The sequence below is a fragment of the Trypanosoma brucei genome, chromosome 10, assembly GCF_000002445.2.
Source record: "Trypanosoma brucei brucei TREU927 chromosome 10, whole genome shotgun sequence".
Taxonomy (NCBI): Eukaryota; Euglenozoa; class Kinetoplastea; order Trypanosomatida; family Trypanosomatidae; genus Trypanosoma; species Trypanosoma brucei.
In genome coordinates this window covers 2,556,875-2,575,160 of record NC_007283.1, presented here as the reverse complement: position 1 = coordinate 2,575,160, position 18,286 = coordinate 2,556,875, and the positions used below count along the sequence as shown (strand labels likewise).

At 51.7% G+C, this 18,286-nt stretch overlaps 6 protein-coding genes across 6 annotated transcripts, besides 2 other annotated features; all 6 read left to right on the top strand.

Moving 5' to 3' along the window:
• Nucleotides 1-1,184: 1,184 nt before the first annotated feature.
• Tb10.406.0130 (zinc carboxypeptidase, putative) lies at nucleotides 1,185-5,897 on the top strand (the record flags this gene model as incomplete). Its single annotated transcript, XM_818202.1, has 1 exon — nucleotides 1,185-5,897. The coding sequence occupies one exon, from the start codon at nucleotides 1,185-1,187 to the stop codon at nucleotides 5,895-5,897; it is 4,713 nt and encodes a 1,570-aa protein (XP_823295.1).
• Nucleotides 5,685-5,720: a microsatellite.
• Nucleotides 5,778-5,834: a microsatellite.
• Nucleotides 5,898-6,038: 141 nt separating the features above from the next.
• Nucleotides 6,039-7,973, top strand: Tb10.406.0140 (hypothetical protein, conserved; the record flags this gene model as incomplete). The annotated part of the gene is made up of 1 exon (XM_818201.1): nucleotides 6,039-7,973. One exon carries the CDS (start codon nucleotides 6,039-6,041, stop codon nucleotides 7,971-7,973), a length of 1,935 nt encoding a protein of 644 aa, XP_823294.1.
• Nucleotides 7,974-8,938: 965 nt separating this feature from the next.
• Nucleotides 8,939-13,468, top strand: Tb10.406.0160 (hypothetical protein; the record flags this gene model as incomplete). The annotated part of the gene is made up of 1 exon (XM_818200.1): nucleotides 8,939-13,468. One exon carries the CDS (start codon nucleotides 8,939-8,941, stop codon nucleotides 13,466-13,468), a length of 4,530 nt encoding a protein of 1,509 aa, XP_823293.1.
• Nucleotides 13,469-13,903: 435 nt separating this feature from the next.
• On the top strand, nucleotides 13,904-14,809 carry Tb10.406.0170 (hypothetical protein, conserved; the record flags this gene model as incomplete). Its single annotated transcript, XM_818199.1, has 1 exon — nucleotides 13,904-14,809. The coding sequence occupies one exon, from the start codon at nucleotides 13,904-13,906 to the stop codon at nucleotides 14,807-14,809; it is 906 nt and encodes a 301-aa protein (XP_823292.1).
• Nucleotides 14,810-15,637: 828 nt separating this feature from the next.
• Tb10.406.0190 (hypothetical protein, conserved) lies at nucleotides 15,638-16,711 on the top strand (the record flags this gene model as incomplete). Its single annotated transcript, XM_818198.1, has 1 exon — nucleotides 15,638-16,711. One exon carries the CDS (start codon nucleotides 15,638-15,640, stop codon nucleotides 16,709-16,711), a length of 1,074 nt encoding a protein of 357 aa, XP_823291.1.
• Nucleotides 16,712-17,105: 394 nt separating this feature from the next.
• Tb10.406.0200 (trans-splicing factor, putative) lies at nucleotides 17,106-18,173 on the top strand (the record flags this gene model as incomplete). The annotated part of the gene is made up of 1 exon (XM_818197.1): nucleotides 17,106-18,173. One exon carries the CDS (start codon nucleotides 17,106-17,108, stop codon nucleotides 18,171-18,173), a length of 1,068 nt encoding a protein of 355 aa, XP_823290.1.
• Between the last annotated feature and the right edge of the window lie 113 nt (nucleotides 18,174-18,286).

The window sequence follows — 18,286 nt, the reverse complement described above, 5'->3', positions numbered from 1 at the left end:
CATTTATCATCACTCTTCTCTTTTACGTGACGCGCGCCTTAGTACAACATCATTGCCGCTTCTGCCTTGTCTTCCCTTTGCCCTGTAGTCCTTCAGACGAACTCTATTATCCTGTTGGATGCGTATCTGAGGCGTTTCATGCTGTAGTCTGAAGCCATCGCCTTAAGTTTATCGTATGTAACCTGCTGCCATTGAGGCGGGAGAGCACCAGCGGGCATTGCTGGAGAGGGAAACCAAAAAACCGCTTGTTGGGGTTGTTTTTTGTGGTTGGCTGCTCAGTGGGGAAGAAGAGAGAGGACTGCAATCCGTTACTTAACGTGAGTGATATGTATATGTCTGCTTGTGTTTGGTTACATGCAACGTGAGGCAGACACATGTGGTAATATTTCTAAGCACAAACACGGGTATGTGCAGCCGACTTCTCCAGTTGCCTGTGACCTCAACATTCTTTCCCAGAAAAGGCGTACAACACGGTTGTTCAGGAAGTGAGGCCGCGGATGGGTCGCCATTTGTGTGCTCTGCGACTTTTCCCCTCTTCCCTCATATCCGTGTGGACTACTCGAGTGATTCGCACAATGTTGATATGGGTACAATCTTTTTTGTAAGCAGTTCCTTCTGATTTGGCTGCACTCTGTTGTTTTGATGTTGTGAGTTTGCTTGTGTCAATAGAGTTGTGCCGGGTTGTGGGAACATTCTGCCGCCATTATTCTTTTTAGATGCAGCAACCCGCACCACAATTTGTCGTTCTTAAAGTGGAATATGGGGTCTCTTCTGCACAGCAGTTAATCACTGGTGAAGACAATCATGTCTCGTATCACTTTTTATTGTTTTCGAGAACTTTGGTGCCGTGCCCAGGATTTGTAAGCCGCTATCACTGGTGCGTTGCCCTTTTCATGGTATTTAAACCGTTGCGAGGTGTACGCACCTTCACTTTTCAATCTGCTGTCTGATGCCGCACTCCTCTCCCAACTTCCCTCATGATTGCCGTTGAAACTTTTTTCTTTGACATGCCTTCACCTTCGCTAGCGGTGAGTGGTCGCTTAACCCCTTGTACGACCGCAGTTGAGGGACGTAGAGGGGAGGTAATCCCCGTTTTCCGGCCTTTAGAGAACTTATAGAGTAACTAACGGGCAAAGGGAAAGCGAACTTACATATTCCACGTGTTAGCAAAAATTGCTCTCGTAATGGCAAGGGTTTGCAAGCGCGAGAAGAAGGAAGTCAAATGCGGAGAAGGCTGCGGAAGAGGCCGCTCGTCAACAGGTGCACTTCTCGAACCCTGCAAAGCCAACGGCACCATGGCGACCTCGTGCTCGAGGCGGTCCCCGGTGAGGGGAGGAAGTAAGGCGGCGATGTCGAAGCACTCTACGAAACACGTCGCCAAAAGTAATGGAGATGTTGGGCAACAACCAACTCTTCGGGACCCTTTTCCACCCGTGTTGTGGATAGCGCCTGTCAAGATGATGTATTCTCCCGGGCAAATTACTGCTGCGGGCCTCGACAACGGGCGCTCCGTTGCCGCAGCTGTTCGGTCGGTTTCTAGCAGGGGAAACTCGGTAGTCAGTATGTATTTACGCCAGATGCGTGTTGCGTGCACCTCCTTTAGTGGAAAATTGCTAAGTGAGAGTGGGAACGTCGCCGCGTCCAGTTTTGGTGGTGGATTTGGTAGTCTGTCTGTGACGGCTGGACTTAGTCTCTACAGTCACATATATGAGTTGCATCAGTGGTTCTTTTCCGGGGGCGCACTGCATTCAAACGGGCGACCCCGAGTTGTGAAGAATGGTTGGCAAGCATTGTGCAACAAGAAGAACTCTTCATGGCGCATCTTGATGGATGTGTTGGACTCTGAACTGGTCCTTTCAGACGAGAACGCCGCATGTAGTGCATTAACTTTGGTTTTCAATTTGCTTCGTTCGCTGCCTTCGCGGCGCCGCAAACGCGTTGTGCGTTTGTGTGCTCGGCTGCAGCTTCCCAGGTTGTGCGACTCTATTCTTAAGGTGTACGATCCCGCATTCACGGACGCACTCAAGGTCCGCTGGGACAATCCACGTAAGGATTCGCGTAACTTGGCTGATGATGATTACTGTGACAGCGAGTCTGGAGGGCAGGAGGTGCAAAATTTAGTGTTTCATACCATACCCTTGCGTTCGCTGGGGCCCGTGCGCGTATATGAGGCGGTGGCGCTACTGATGGGGTTATGTGGGACGGTGAGTGGAAAGGTGCTTAGCGCGGTGCGGCGTTTAAGGCTTCTGTCTCTACTTTTGCGCGCGTCAAGGCAACTCTTTGCAACAATTCAGAAGATGTTGACAAACATGGATATCTCCGGCGAGGATTCTATCGCTTCTCATAGTGTCACTTCCCTCCCTAGCGTTAATTACCACCAGCGCATGGCCGCAGTCGGGTGCGTCAAGAATATTTCCGATGCTCTGTTGCATATGTTTGTTGCATTTTATCAATTGTCAGCGTGTTCTTCGATTGCCGAATCCATGTGTTTGCAAGGCGTTACACTTTCCATTCAGGTTGGGAGAATGGTGCAAAGTCATCTCGTTCAATCCCCTGCCTCGCAACGTACGGTTCACACTCCCCTTGACAGGTGCATAGAAGCACTTGGCTTATGGTCAGTAGAGCTGCTTTCTAGACTTTGTTGCAATATGAAGCGCAGCAAACGGGGACTAGAGGTGGCTCGGCAACAGCGCGTTGTCGATCTTCTAATTGCGTTCAGCACACTACATGCAGAAAATGGAGATCTTATGCTTTCGGCTCTTGACGTTTTGCATGTTGTGACTGAAATGGATGCTGGCTGCAATGAACAGTTGCATGATGAGTCAGGGGCTCTCTCTTCGCTTGTGTCTGGGGCTGTGGCCGCTTCTGAGGCCATGAAGCACCCCGCAACACATTGGCACAAGCTGTTCTTGGCATTTTACAAACTTTTTGGCATCGTTACTCTTCCTGGCGAGTTAAGTGTGCTGCAATGTGTTGAGCAAGTCTCTTCCACAGTGCGTGTTGTTCCTACCCTGCCTTTGCTCCCTCAGCATCAGCGGAAGGCACGGGGGGAACAGGAGGATTCCCTGTCGCATATTCATCTCCCTCCGGGCGCGAAGGTTGCGACCGAAGTGCACGCGCCCCCTCTGGTGGACGCGGAACCTAGTTTCTTTTCTCCAGAGTTGCGCGTTGACAGGTGTGCCAGGGGATATATGTCTCTGCTCCCGCCTGCAAATGCTTCGGCGATGGCTGGAGCAGCACATATTCCGTCTACATTTACCGCCCCAAATGGGTTGCCCTGGGATTTTTTTGACGAAGGCATACCATTATGTCAAGAATTTGTCTCATCGGATCGTCCGGCAGCGGATCACCCCGTGTTGAGCAGCGATTACTCCCTTTCCCTCGATGAACAGCCGAAGCTGCTTCTTCAGCCATCTTTGGAGACGCGAGTACGAGTGATGAAACGACTAATAGGGCGTTTGAGCATGTGTCCGCGATTTTCTGATTGTGTTGTCTACGAGAGGCCACCGTTGACCGTGGCGTCACAACCGCAGGATGTATTTAATATGTGTGACAGGGAGGCGAAGAGGTTAGAGAGTTCGCTGAGGTTCCCTCCGCCGCTTCCGTCCGGGGATTTCAAAGGCGTTTTAAAGTTTAGGTCCAATTTTGAGAGCGGTAACCTGCAGCGCGCGATCGCTGTCGATGACATGGAGTACGATCTTGTGTTAAGCCCAGATACTAATACAAATTGTCATGTTCAGTGGTTCTGCTTCAGTGTGGAGGATTACGCACCTGGGGCGACGTACCATTTTAACATTCTCAACATGGAGAAATCCAGTTCAACTTTCAATGAAGGGCAACAACCCCTTATGTTGTTCTTTGAGTCATCAGGTTCTATGGGGGCGGCATCGCAAGCTCCACAATGGAAGCACTGCGGGCACGACATCTTTTACTACAGGAACAGTTATCAGCGGCCGGCCCGCTCCACCACGACTCCTGCTGTCGACAACTCCCCTGCACCGTCGGTGGAGGAGGGCGAGGGACCAAAGAATAGTAATAAACAGCAGAGCTCTGATAGACCAAAGAAAAAGAAGGCAACGAACAAGAAACGCTCGTCACAACGGAAGGAGGAACCGTCACATTGCTATACGCTCAGTTTCAGTATCCAGTTTCCTGAGAGGAAGGGATGCGTGTTTATCGCAAACTGTTACCCGTACACCTACTCGAACCTACTGTCCGACGTTGAGCGGTGGAAGCTTCAAGCAAGCGCGGTGTTTGGTCCTTCCCTTCTGTTTGCGGTGCAGGAGCTGTGTTGCACTCCTGGTGGACTTCCCGTGCCCATTTTGACGCTGACAGCAAGTGACATCCGTGGCAATGTTGGCGTTGAGGACGACAGTAGTGCTATTCACACAGAGGTGGCGGAAACGCCGAGGGAGAGGAAGCTCGGTTCGAGCAATATGGATCCAGAGGAGTTCAGACCCATAAAGGAACGTCCTGTTCTACTTGTTACAGCCCGTGTTCATCCAGGGGAGAGCAACTCCAGTTGGGTCCTTCGCGGTCTTATGTCTTTCCTGTTGTCTAATCGAGATAATTCTCATGCCCTTCGTAACCGATATGTGTGGAAGGTTATCCCCATGCTGAATCCTGATGGTGTCGTTCTGGGAAATCACCGCTGCTCAATTGGCGGTGCCGACCTTAACCGTGACTACGCGAATCCAAATCCAGCGACCAACCCAGTAGTGTATTCGTTGAAGCAAATTGCGCGGCACATTATTGAGAAGGAGCAGCGCCGCGTACCACTATTTGTGGATCTTCATGGTCACTCGCGTTCAAAAAATTTCTTGATGTACGGTTGCATGCGCTCGGTCGCAACGTCTAAGAAGAGGCCCGCTGTGAAATTGCCTGCGTCAATCCCTGGTACTGTGGGGTCGGCTTATTCGATCCCTTCGTCCAATAATCGCAAGCAGTCTCTAAATTCCACTGCGTCTCCGGCTGCAGATTCAGTCACCCCTGAGAAGTTGCTACCCATTTTGCTGAGTCAGCTTTCCGCAGCTTTCTCCCTGCCGCAGTGCTCTTTCGCGGTGCAGAAGAGTAAACGACACACAGGGAGGGTAGTGATGTATCGCCAGTTTGGGATACGCATGAGCTACACTCTGGAGGCAACGATGATGGGAGGGTTGGACGATGCCATTGAGGGCTTACCCGGTTGTAACATGCGAGGATTGATGAAACCTGGGGATTACCACGACCAGCGACAGCAATCGAAGGCCAATGCGTTTGAGGGCGTTAGTGGAACTACCCTGAGGGAAGTTTCCTACGGCACTCGTCATTTCGAGAACATGGGGGCTCGGCTTGCCCGTGGTGTTGGACTTCTCTCGACAAACTTCAGTGACAGCTCCTCGGGCTACAGGGCTCTAGTTGAGCGAGCATGGCTTATTCTTGCAACAGCTGGCTCATCCGATGGTATTCAGACACATATAATTGCAAATTTTGGAGGTTCGTACGCTCTTGCGACGCGGAAGGAGCGACGTACAGATCAGAAGGGCATGAATCGTGAAAAGTCCTGTTCGTTCAACGTGTCGCTGGCTGAGCTTCGGGCGGAGGTGCTTCGTACACTTAGTCTGCAACCGCGGTTAGGTGATGCTCCGCCGGCAGTCAGCGGTTCAACGCTTCACGGAGTAATCAGTGATGATGAATCGTCCAATGACGACGATGACGACGACGATGACGACGATGACGACCAGGTTGTGGCTGGAGATGTTGGCGAAGACTGTGAATCGAGTGCTAGCGGGGACAACGATGACGAGGATGATGACGAGGATGATGATGACGATTACGACGACGATGACGATGATTTCGATGAGCTTGACGTGGAGGACAATGCTAGTGAGGACGGCGATGGTGACGTTCTGTACTAGGGAGGGGGAGGTGTAGTTTATAGGGGTTGTAAAATTTCTTTTCACGTTCCAAATTCAGTGCACAACAGCCATTGATTAACTATTGCAAGGAAAGAAAAGTTTTTATGTGAATACGGCGCGGCAATATACAAAGCAAGTTGGATGAAACTGTACAACTACCAATACTTTTTTTTACATTTCAAATGTTGTGATGATTATGTTTACCGCCTGTGTGGATTTGTGTTTTCACGCCATTTCCTTTCCTCATCCCTTTTTGGCTGTTTCTTTCATTTTTGTGTTTGTTCTTTGCCTCCTGCTGCTCCCCTTTCCCGATCTATTTCTGCGCTTCCCGTGTGTGACTGTGCCTACCATTCAGTGAGGTGTTGCAAGCTTATGGGACTCAGGGACCTGGATCGGGTTCGTGTTACACCGTCTACCGCTACTGGGACCAGTAGCGGTGTCGCGGGCCCTGCCACTCCATCTACCACTAAAGCCAGCGGCGTCGCCACCCCTCCAGTTGTCGATGATGAAACCCCATTGAGTACTGAGGGCGGCTCATCGACTGGCCGAGAGGAGTCGTTCGTTGTTGGGATGGGCATTTTGTGTATGGGTGCCTTCACCATCTATTCCGCATGGCGCAGCAGCAGCAGAGGCTCACCACAGCTTTTGTGGGGCGGGGAGGGTCGACGGCTATTGAACGGGGGTGAGAACACGACGCTGGGTGCAACAGGAGCGAAAACCAACTTTAAGCCCAAGCTGGTTCTAGTCAATTTTCCCAGGAAATTGAGGGGACAGCTGCAGCACTGCCTATCGCCGCTGGTTAGTACCGATGAGGTAGAGCTTGTGGACGCTCCTGTTGTGTTCTACCATGAGGCGACGGAGCTAACTGCCGGTAATGTGGCGTCAGTTGTCCGGCGCGAGGTTCTCGCTGCTTTCGATGAACTGGAACGCATTCCTTGTGTCGTTTATCATTCAGCAATAGCTGTAGATGGCGGGGCCCTCGACCCGTTTTGGAGCGCAAGGCGGGCCGTGGACGCGTCAAGGGGTCGTGCATTCCATGAATGTCATTGTATAGGTTACACTGTCGACGGTAGCCGTGTGGAAGTTCTTGAGCATGACGTACACGGGAAGGTTGCTTCCACTCTTTCGGAGGAGGCTTTTGCGTGTCCGGGGACGGCGCACGGCCTCAGTGGCGTGAGCGAAGCACTTCGTCATCACTTCTCTGTGACCCCCGACACCTTTTCTACACAGAGGACTGAGTGTCTTGATCATGGGAAGCATTTCAAACCGTGTACATCTCATTATCCGAGCGGAGGTTCTTGCTCAAGTGCCGTCCGTACTTTGTGGTTGAGCGCTGCACCACTCTTCTCCATGTTTGCTGCGGCGCTTCGGTTCAGTCGCCCTGAGTTTGATGGATGGCATTACCTCTCGGAGCGGCGGACGGGATCTCAGTTGTTGCCGTGGCTGCGGAATGTGCTGAAGTGGGGGAAACCGAAGGGAGAAAGACCTGTCGAGGGGGGCCACGAGGTCGAAGGGGTGCAGCAAAAGGGCTCGCTCATGCTAGAGATTACGATCAGTCAAGATGTATCAACTCTCCGCGGGGCGGGTTGTGACGCTCTACGGGAGGTGCTGGTTGGTGCGTATGGAAACAAGGATAGTGGGCAATGCAAAGGGGTGCGGATTGGGATTTCACCCCAGATGAAAGGTGGCGGCGCCGTTGTTAGTTGTTATTTCCCTTCCAGTCTTTCAGTATTCCAGGCATTACGCGAATCATGGAGAGTTGTGTCTTTTGTGGCACACGCAACTTTCGATGTGGTTTCCTTCCGTCTTCTTGCACCGGTAATAATCGATTCTTCAGGTGCGGGGGTGCCAGTGGTTGACACAAGTGAGACGAGTGCGCCCACTCCTATGTTTCCTCGGTCAAGGCAGGATCTTGAAGCATGTCCCTCGTTCTTCTCCTCGACACAGTACTTTTGTACGCTGTCAGGGGAGACCTTTCTGGATAGCGAGGAGGCATTCAGGCGCATGAGAGAGGGAAATGCACGGGACCTGCATTATGTCATTGTGGAATATTCAACGAACGACCTTGTTGTGTAAATGTTTGTATGCGGACGCACAAGCAAAAGCATGCGGGGTTTTGGCCTCTGCTCATCATCTGTGTTGCAGGGAAACGGCGGCAGTGCGCTTGAGGGGGGAGGGAGATTTTTTTTTTTGTGGACCGCATAGCTGGGCATGCGCCAAAAAATTTCACCTATTTTTTTGGTGGGGATTAATGCCTCTAGCTCTGTGTTTCATTTGATTCGCTGTCGAAACTCATCGTTATCGTCTTCGCAACTACTCGTATTTCGTATCGTTCCAATTTTTGCTGTTGGTTTTATCGTTTGCGTGGCATGCATAGCGACCCCGGAGATGGAGGGAGGATTATACCGTGACAGCAGACCTGAGGTCTCTTATCCATACAGGCGGGTTTGGTGCGCGGTCGTGTTAGGTTGCTGTTATGTAATGCATCGGTGGCTTTGCATGCATTAAATGTGGGTTGGTGGTGACAGTTATAGCAAGAATGTCTTCGTATGCGTCTTTCCACACTCAGTCGGCGAGGGATTTGGGCCCCGCCAACCTGATCATGGCCGAGGGTTTGCCTACTGTTTGGGTGAGATGAGGGAAATTATTGCATACCTCGATTCGATCCATGTGGTCCCCTGCTCAGTCAGATCAGCTGCTTTCTTTGGCTTCGCAAGGTTCCCAGTTTTGGTTCATTTGGGTGTTCAACACTCACTTCGCTGAAGCAGCATCGCTGAGTATTTTTGACCGTGAAAGACAGTTTTTCAAGTATCTGTATTTTATTTTCCCCTGGAATGTTTGTGTGGTTCCACGTGTGGGGTGCGTGACGGTGTCTAACGTCGTACGTTTTGGAAGACTTGCTCCCTTTACCTCTTTTTCCCTTTGTCTCTCTGACGTCCCTTTATTGTGGGCGCCCCACCTTGTTTTCTTCCGTGTGTGTCACACTGTGTCGTCGCGGTTGTTTTCATTTATTCTGAGGTTTCACATAACGGGCAAATCGTATGGTAACTCCCCTCGTTAAGCGGGATGGGGTACTGGTTCCCATTAATTCAATTTGTTGGCTTGCTAAAAATGTCTTCAACGTTAGAGTTCCGCTGTACCGCCGAGTCATCAGCTGTGAGTTGTCGGCTGTGGATGTGCCACGTGGCACGGCGCCAGTGCTCGAGTGCGCTATTGATAAGGCGGTTTCGATGATACGTGATGCCTCGCATAAATATCTGCGTCAAGACTACTACGCAGAGTTCCCACTTCTCGGTTATGGGGACATCATTTTCTCCACCAATGGGCAGGCAACGGAATGGGCATCGCTGCAAGAGACGTTGTTGTTTCTCGGGGTTGGTCGTATTATACGGCCCATTTGCTTTCGGCTTGAGGATCTTATCGATGCTGAGAAGCGAGGGGCGCTGGGAGAACCCGTGAAGGTCGGTGCGGCTTCCGCGATTCCCTGCGCATGGGCGGGAGATATGTCTCGGCATGAGAGCAGCGGGTTGTTCCGTAAGGTGGTTGCTGGGAGGGTTGTCGATGTGTTGCGCGGAGATGTGTATGTAGTGCACTGGGCCGATAAATCGGCTGATGACAACGGGGGTGCAACCAGCCACGAGAGCATCAATGCGGACACAAGTAATGGGGCAGCCAATGGCGAAGCCGAATGTGGTGCCTCACCGCTACCGGAGCTTGTCATTCTTGATGCTGTGCAGTGTTACTCCACCTCAACGGATGGGGGTTATGCGGCGCTGCGGTGGGCTCAAAAGAACCTCCTCTTTTCCCAGGTTGAGGTTTGTGTTCACTCTCTCTCTCCCTCAGAAATGGAGGTCGCTAATAGCACCCAGCTCTTTTCACACGACCAACTGCGGTGCGTGCGGTCAACTGTTCGTGTTACGTCGTTTGCCCGGGAAGGAGATGCCACTGAAGACGTTGGGTGCTCGTTGGTGCGTCAGGGTCACGGACTTGTGCGCCAGGTCGTGGAGGCGGCTGTGCCGCGGTCAAGTAACTTCCATGATATTTTACGTGCTGCCAGTGAGCGTTGTCGTACCATTTTCTCTCGACCAGTCGCCCCAAGTGGGGGCGCCAGGGATTGGCTACTTGGTGGCTCACCAGGTCCTGGCGGCATTGAACGTGCCCTCGAAAGTTTCTTGGGTCAGGCGTGGTTTGAGGGCCCGACCTTGGCTGCGCTGTGGAAAGCCACAATGTTCGCTGGTAACATATTCCAGAGTTGCGAAAGTCGTCCGTTGCGCACTCACGTGGAGCGTCCCATGCGTACGATCTGGAGTATTACGGCACCGGTGCGGCAGAATGTAACTTTCGAGGGAACTCTCAAGAGTTTGTCACTAGTCCAAGAATGTATAGGAGTCTCTTCTGGGTCCAAGGCTAGCACGCATGCTGGTGGGTTGGAATCAGTTGGGATGAGTGGACAGGACCGTTCTCTCTTCCTTCGTGTTGAGGTTGACGCCATATTTACTGATGAAACTATTCTGCAAGTGGTTGGCAGGGAAGAGGAAAGGACTCTCGGCACCATCGTGGTCGCTCCTCCGGAGGAGGTTGTTCAGGGCCGCAAAGCCCAAATTAGGATTAAATACGACAACTCACCAAGTGTTGCTCTGTCCGGTGAGGCGCCGGCTCTTAGTGTCGTCCAAAGGAAGTATTGGCCGGGTAAATACACTCCTGAAAAGCCAACCGCTGCCGACACCTCCAAAATGACGCGGTTAGTAGATCGTGTTTTTCAAACGGAGGTGACAGTGGATTTGCGGTTGGAGGACCGCGAGAATGAGATGGTTTTCGCCCTCGACATATTTGTAGAGTTTCAAGGCCAGGAGAAAAAGTTGGAGCGGCGGGCGGTTTACCTCTTGTCGGACACGCAGGAGATGGTTGATAACGAGGAGGTGTCGTCGTCATCTGATGATGACGATGAAGGGGACGATTCGATACCTGGTGGCAAAAATGTGACAGGTACCGAGGGGGTAGTGGTAAGCGAGGGACAGAGTGTGGTCGAAGAGCATGCAGTTGATCTGGAAGCCGATTCAGATCGGCCCGAGAAGGATGCACTGTCATCCGAGAAGATTTATCATTCCAAAATCGACTTCTACTTCAAAGTGGACAACTCCAAGCGGCAAACGGGGGATTTTACAGAAGAACTGCGGAAGTGGAGTGAGGGACTTGCTTATCGTGATGTGTTTTGTATTCCAGTGGGAGTTGCTACTGTCAACGGAGACCAGGGGTATGTGGGTGATATATTGGTACTTATGGGTAATGAGATGCAGGGTGTCGATGATCGCCGCGGAACGCGAAAGAGTGTTTTATTTGAACTGGGAGCGAAGTGGTGGGTGCCGGCGGAGCTCTCGTCTGAGGCTCCGGGACACACATGGTCAATGATATCGTCGCTGGTGCTGAAATTCTTCGCCAAAGCGCTCGCTGAAATTACGGCACGGGAACAGCAACAAAGGAGCATCCTGGTTGCAGAGTGGTGGAGGCGGTTGACTAATGTTTACAACGAAATGGTTGCTAAGAAAGCGACCGCCCAGGAAATGATGGATAGTCGTCTCCCCGTCGGTGCGGGTATATGTGGGTTGCGCTCTGCGCCAAGGGCCGGTGGAACTGCGAGCAGTGGGCCAGATGGTAACCATCAGGAGGACATCGACGAGGTCTTTCGTGTGTCCGCGGGTAAGCGCGATTTCTGGTACCTTGCAGAATGGGAGGGTGGTGGGAGCACCGGTGACACACGGGTCGGAAGTAGCGAGCCTCGCATCTCGCCTTTCCCTCAACTTTTGGATACTTTTCTGCCACCACGACTCCCCCTTTTTGTAGTTTCCATCTTTCCTCGGCAGCTTTTTGCTGCCTTTCACAAGCACCACCGAAGTTTGGTGAATTCTAAAAACTCGCTAACTGCAAAGCAGGCCAGCAATCTTCACGTCGACTCGGCGTTTGTGCGGTTGCCTCGACCCTTCCTTCCTAACTTCTTTGCTTCAAACCTTGAGCGGCTGCCCGTGTCGCTGCGCAACACCGCCGGGGCCTTTGTTGAATCGTTGATGGATGGAAAGGTCCCAAGGCAAAGAGGCACAGCTGAATGGAGTTATTGCGCCCATGAAGGTGTGTTGTCGTCGGTCTTATCGTTGCTCTTCATGCTCAGACCCTGCGAACCCACAAACGGTGGCGCCGTCAATTTTGACGTGTACAACTTGATGGGGAATGATCACAAAAATCTCAACAGCGTTAACGTACCCAATATCGACTGCTCGGCGGTTCTATACAGAGTGTACCCCAGGAACTGCGGCCAGGCTCTCGACGGTCAGGAGCCGAAGGACCCTGTACTGTTTCTCGGCTCGTTCTGTTCTTCTACTAGCGAGGTCTTCGGAAGCCAAGAGAGCATTTTGCCTACTGACGCATCTGCTATTAAATTTGTCGCGCGCGCACTGGGGGTTGAGTCACTCGTCTCTTCCAGTCGAGGTTCACTTTCATTTAATGGTTGCCTTGTTAGTGGTGACAGCAGCACCGACGATGGCGGTGTCTTTTCCATCTTGGAGGGCGGCGGCAAGGCGTGCTATCCGATGGCGTCTCTTGGCGTCGGTAATCAACCTCTTACGAGCGGCGTGCCCCGTCTGTACCTACCGCTTCCCTGGCTTGCAGTGCTCGGGCCTCCTCTCGTTACCCGTGACGAGTTTGACGCCAGTCTTCAGGATCATAAACCCCGTGAAGAAACAAAGAGGCTCTACATCGCTGTCTCATATGTGCCAATGTGCTTCTCTCCTAACAAGCCATATAATCCAATTTCGTATGGTCGGTGCAAACGAAGCAGAATTTACCAACGGGTGTGTGAGCGGTCCAGAAGGGGGTTGGGAGTAAAGGACTACTTTTCGCTGCTTCTGCGTCGACGTTCGCCTGTGTCCTCAGAGAAGGGTGCGTCCGGCAGGTTTGCGGATGGTACGTTACGTGTGTATGGAACAGTCAATGAACCGCAGTTCCTTTATTATCAGAGCCGGAAGCAGCTTCGCTTTCACCTCGGCGTGCAGTGGCCCTCCATTCTGGAAAACTTTACCAACGAAAAGGACGCAACCCAGGCAGAATCGGAAGCTGAAGAAAAACTATTGCAGGAGGTGGCTGAGGCTGCCAAGCATGTCATCGATAAAGTGGCTGAGAGAACATCCATCTTGCAACGCTTTGGCGGGGGTGCTAACAGCCGTTGTACGCCACCAACACGTGTCTACCTTCGCTTTCGTCTCAATTTTCAAAGCAATGAACGTTCAGCACGAAAGCTACGTGTGATGGTTTACCCTGTGAGTGAGGGTAACGGAAGGAGCATGTGCGGCGCGGAAATGGGACGGGGTCCGGAGCCACCAGAGGGCGCGGCTGCGTCTCAAGAGGAGCTAAATCCCTATCGCATGTTCCACATGGGCGATAATGTGTTAAGTCGCAGCCCCTATTGTGTCCTTGTGGTCTCATACTGTAAGGAAAGCGCGAAATACCAGTATGAATGGGATGCTGAATACGAGAGTACTTCACAAGGGAACATGACTGCCTCTTATGGAGTGATTGAATAAGGTATGGGTGGGAGGGGAGGTGTACATCTCCGAAGCGGTGCGCTCCCGAGCCATTTGGTTTAGATATTTCGGGCATATTTTGCGGAACTGAATTGGGAGCGGCGAATAAGGTGGTCTGAGAGGTTGTTGCATGCGATCTCGCCTCCAGACTGTACAGAACGCCCGATGCTAAAGGGGGTTGGGGTGGAGTGCTGGTACGCGGGATCTTCTGCGACTTTGTTTCTTCCCGTTTTTGTGTGTTGTGACACAACTGCCTACACCTGCCTACGTCTGCATTCACTTTTTTCCTTCTTTCCGTAGTGAGCGTGAAGGTAGTGAGCGAACTCGGTTGCAACCGATTTGTTTTTTGCTGTAACAGCTGTCGAGGTTGAAAGGCCACCTACACGTTGAAGAAAAGGTACTGAACGTGAGAGGGATAACGGAAAGGCGCGCAGCATGGCCGGAGGAAAACTGCTTGATCAGACCGAGCCGGCCCAAGGCTATGTGCGGGGGCCAGACGCGTACGCGTTTAGGAATGATGATTATTGGTCGAGCAGCATGTATGTACAAGTCGAGGAGGAGGAGGTAGAAAGCGGTTGCTGTCGTTCCTGTGGGGTGTACTGTTGCTGTTCCTCGTGCTTTTCGTTCTTCTTTATATTACTTGGTGCGACCCTATGTTTACCGTTTGTGGTGTGGGGTCTGTTTTCGACGGCGGTAAATTGGGGCGATCACTGGTCACTCTTCAAGGTCGTTCTGCTTTGTACTGGTGTGTTCAACCTTTTACTGGGAGTCGTCGGCATTTTCTCAGTGTACTTCAAGTCGAAGATGCCATCGATGCTATTCTCAGTGATGCTCATGGCGTCAGCGGTACCGGTGCTGTCCTTGGGTCTTTTGTTTCTCCTTTTGTTGATGGACATCCTTCCTTTGGATACAATGCTTTCGGGGGTGTGGCGCGAGGCTGTGCAGGAGCAACCTGAGCTCATTTGCAACATCCAGGCGAATTACAAATGCTCTGGCTTCGAAAAGGGGAGGTGCTGTTTTAGTAATGCAACGAGGCACATCCCTGGGATCCGGCCACACGTTTGTTACCTTGTGTCCCGCGACGGCCATGTGATGCTCGACCCGATAACTCTGGAGGAGATTACGTGGCCGAAGTTGTATTGCTCCCCGGTGTGCGGCGAATCGAACATCTATAGAGACACGTGCGGGTCGAGGATTGTAGAGGACACCCGACCAGCCCTTCCAGCAACGGTTGGTGCGTTGATGGCTTGTGGGTTTATTCTACTACTTCTTTCTGCAGTTGCCCTTCGGCGCGCACGCAGGCCTAGAGAGAGTCCGTTATATTTTCAGTACGAGTACTAATTGACGGTCCAACATTTGCTGGCACTGTAAGTAAGTTTGTGGCATAGTTAGCCGAGTGTCTCCGTGGAAGGGAAAAAGCGAAGTGAAGCGGAGCGAGAGACAAAGACGGGGACTTCGTGTGGGTGAGCGAGTGCGTGTCAGCGTTCCTCATGGATACCGGTGTTGATGTGATGGTGGTGCGGAAGAGATGAATCGGCTGGCACGTTGGGATTTTGTACAGCAACTCGATGTGCTGTATTGCTATTCGCTCTGTGCATACCCCCTGCCTCGTATGTTACCTTACCTTCCCTTTTTAATGCTAAATGTTTTTCTTTTTCCTTGTAGTGGGTTAGTCAGTACGTGTTTACTCCGTGGTCCCCGTATGTGGCTCTCAAATTCACATGTCCTTGGCGGATTAAATATGCCGTACGGATCCACGATTCAAAGCAGACAAATACTTGGAACAGTAGCAGTTGTATTGGGCGGCGCTTGGGTTACGGGGAGGTCAATTTCCAGCTGTAACAAATCCATCGCTTTCCTCTTTCTTTCTTTTCGCGTGTGTTTATGCTCATAAAGATTTCCCCACAACCACCATACCGTTGTTAGGTGGGTATCTCCGTTTTGCTATGTGTACTGCAATTTTTCCATTTCGTGCCTCTCCCACCGATGCGCTAGGAGCCTTTCCCCCCGCATCTTCGTTTTTTCTCTTCTCCAATCCCCCTTCTTTTCACCCCTTCTTGCATAACCGCCCCTTTCCACTGCTTTGTGAGGTAGTGCGTAGTCGCACACTTAAAGATGAACGAGGTTATGCGTGTGCTCCCTCCGACAGTAGGATCTCAGGGGATCATCATGCGCATAAAACGTTCGAGGTGCACCGCAAGTGAGAGTGGTGAGTTAGTGGCCCCACCACTACTGCGTGTGCGCCTGGATTCAAGCCGAGGTGTGAGGGTCGGCTGCGACGCGTCTAATAACACGAAGAATGATGCGTTGGATGCACCGCCGACACCACGTGCGTCGGGTAGCGTGGAAGATGAGTGTCAGCGACGAGTGCTTTTTTTTCGTTTGCTCGAACGTGGCGCGTGCGGCGCAGCAGGGGATGATAAGACTTATGCTCTGGCGAATTCTGCGGTTCTGCCTTCGAATACCGCTTTGTCTGTTGAGCGGGTGTGGGATGCCCAGGGAAACCTGGTGATGGATTGCCAAGTTGTAGGGAAAAAATCGGGTGAAGTGGGTGTAGTTCCGGTCTCTTCTATCGTTGGTGATGTGTTAGTCGGTCCTGGAGATTCAGTGGCGATTGACAGTGAGGGAAGCTGGTCGGTATATATCCTTGACAAGGGTGCAGCGGCTGACGCTGTGGGCGAAGTGAACGAAGAAGAAGGGGACAAAAACATGAAGGAGGATGACGTGTTTGGATTTGGTAATCTGCGCATAACGGATGATGACGATGGAGAATCAACTGCGGTCTCTTGTGTGAAGCCTTATTTTGCCTTCAGGTCGGAGCGAAAGCGGCACCGCGAAGGGACGTACCATGATTATGTTCTTTCTTTTGGTGAGTCGCTGGCTAACCGCAGTGTGGCCGTTAATAAAGCTGAACTGTTACTTTACGACGCCCTGCAAAAAAATTATGACGACTTTCTCCTGGACGAGCAAGGGGCTATCGATCCTGAGTTGTACTTATATCCTGACCATCGCAAAGACGATGAGTACGACAGCAATGCTGCTGACTTTTCTGCCAATGAGTACCCAGATGAAACTAGTAGCAGTAACAGTATCCGGACGGATGGGATGAGTACAGCAGGTACATATGACGACGAGAGATGTCACAGGCCTCGTGGCGTTTGGGGGAGCTCTGGGTTTTGTGGAGATAGTGATGTTGGCGACCCGCTGGGCAGTAGTTGGAATGATACGGATGACGGTTATTAGGCGCGTCCACGCGGTTCCACATTCCCCTGCCCTCTGTTTTTCATATGGTGCCGCTCTTTTTATTTTACTTTTTTCCCTTTACTGATTGCCATTTTTCTCTCTTCCTTTCCTCCCTCTCACCGTCGCCGTCGTCAGTCGGGATGAAATAAAAAGAAAAAAAGGAGAATATATGCACTTCACGAAGGGTGCCATGGCATGTCTTGGCATCACCAGGGAAAGCGGAGTGAGAAGTAGTGTGAGAGGAAATATGGACTGAAACCGTTTTGTTATAATTATGTGGTTTAACGTTCTGCTTGTGTTGCATTTTGATGGTGATAAATTCCTGCTGACCCTTGGCTTCCTCTTCTGTTTTTTTTTTTAACTTCTCACCCCTGTGCTGCTTAGCCTGGCCAAGATGAGCTATATCGAAACCGGATGGGATGGTTTCGGTGAGCGAGTTGACGACCTCCAGAGCAGGAGAGATGAAGGTCTGGACATTTATTTGGAGGAGACAATTGGTGTAGGGGAGTCCATTGCGTCAGATGATGATGCAAGACGACACAATAGCGTGAAGGAAGTAACTGCATTGCTGCGGTCTGGCCATATGAGCAGTATGCTGCAGAAACTTAGCGACTACAGTGAGCAGGAAAACGTGAAGAACACGATAACGCCGGATGACCCCGAATATCAGTTTGTGATTGACTCAAGCAACCTTGTACTGCGCATTGAGGTTGAAAAGAGTAAGGCGGTTGTTTACGCACGGGCTCACTACAGTCAGCGGTTTCCAGAGCTTGCCATGTTTTTTACTTCCGGTCTTCTCTATGCACGTGTGGTGCAGCTTCTGCAGAACAATATGGACCTTTCTCAGGTAATTGATCAGCTTGATGAGTTGGTGCCCTCGCAGCTTACCGCTGTTATCATCGCTTGCGCATCGACTACCACAGGACGTGAGCTGTCACCTGAGGAGCTGCAGCGTGTGCTCGAAGCGTGTCAGGAGATAGAAACACTCGAAGCGGCGAAGCAAACCTTTCTGGAATACATCCAGCGGTCGATGCCACTCATCTGTCCAAACCTTTGTGCCTTTCTTGGCACTGGGATCACCTCCCAGCTCTTCGCTATTGCAGGGGGCGTAGCACCGCTTGCAGCTATGGATCCAACAGAATTGTCTCGGCTCGGTAGCACGCGCGCCAACAGTAGCGGTATCGCGCTTAAAACCACTGGATTTTTAAGTAATTCTGATTTTGTTGTTAACCACCCGCCGCAGCTTCGGCCCAAGGCGTTGCGTCTTGTATCTAGCACCGCCACGGTGCTTGCACGCATCGATGCGAATAGACGGGCCGCCAGCCACCAAGAGGGTGTGAGACAGCGTGAACTGGTGCGATTGAAGATGTTGTCGTGGCTTGACCCCCCTGTACTGCGGGGTGCGGGAAACAATACTTACGAGAGACGGAGAAGGAAGCGGCCGCGACGGAATTTAAGATAAACGGTGCCCTCAGCTGTAGCGTTACACGTGTACAGCTGTTGCCTGCGCCCGTGAACGGCTGAGGGTGCCGCTGTGCAAGCAAAAGGTCGAGAGACAAATGGAGACCAAGGGGG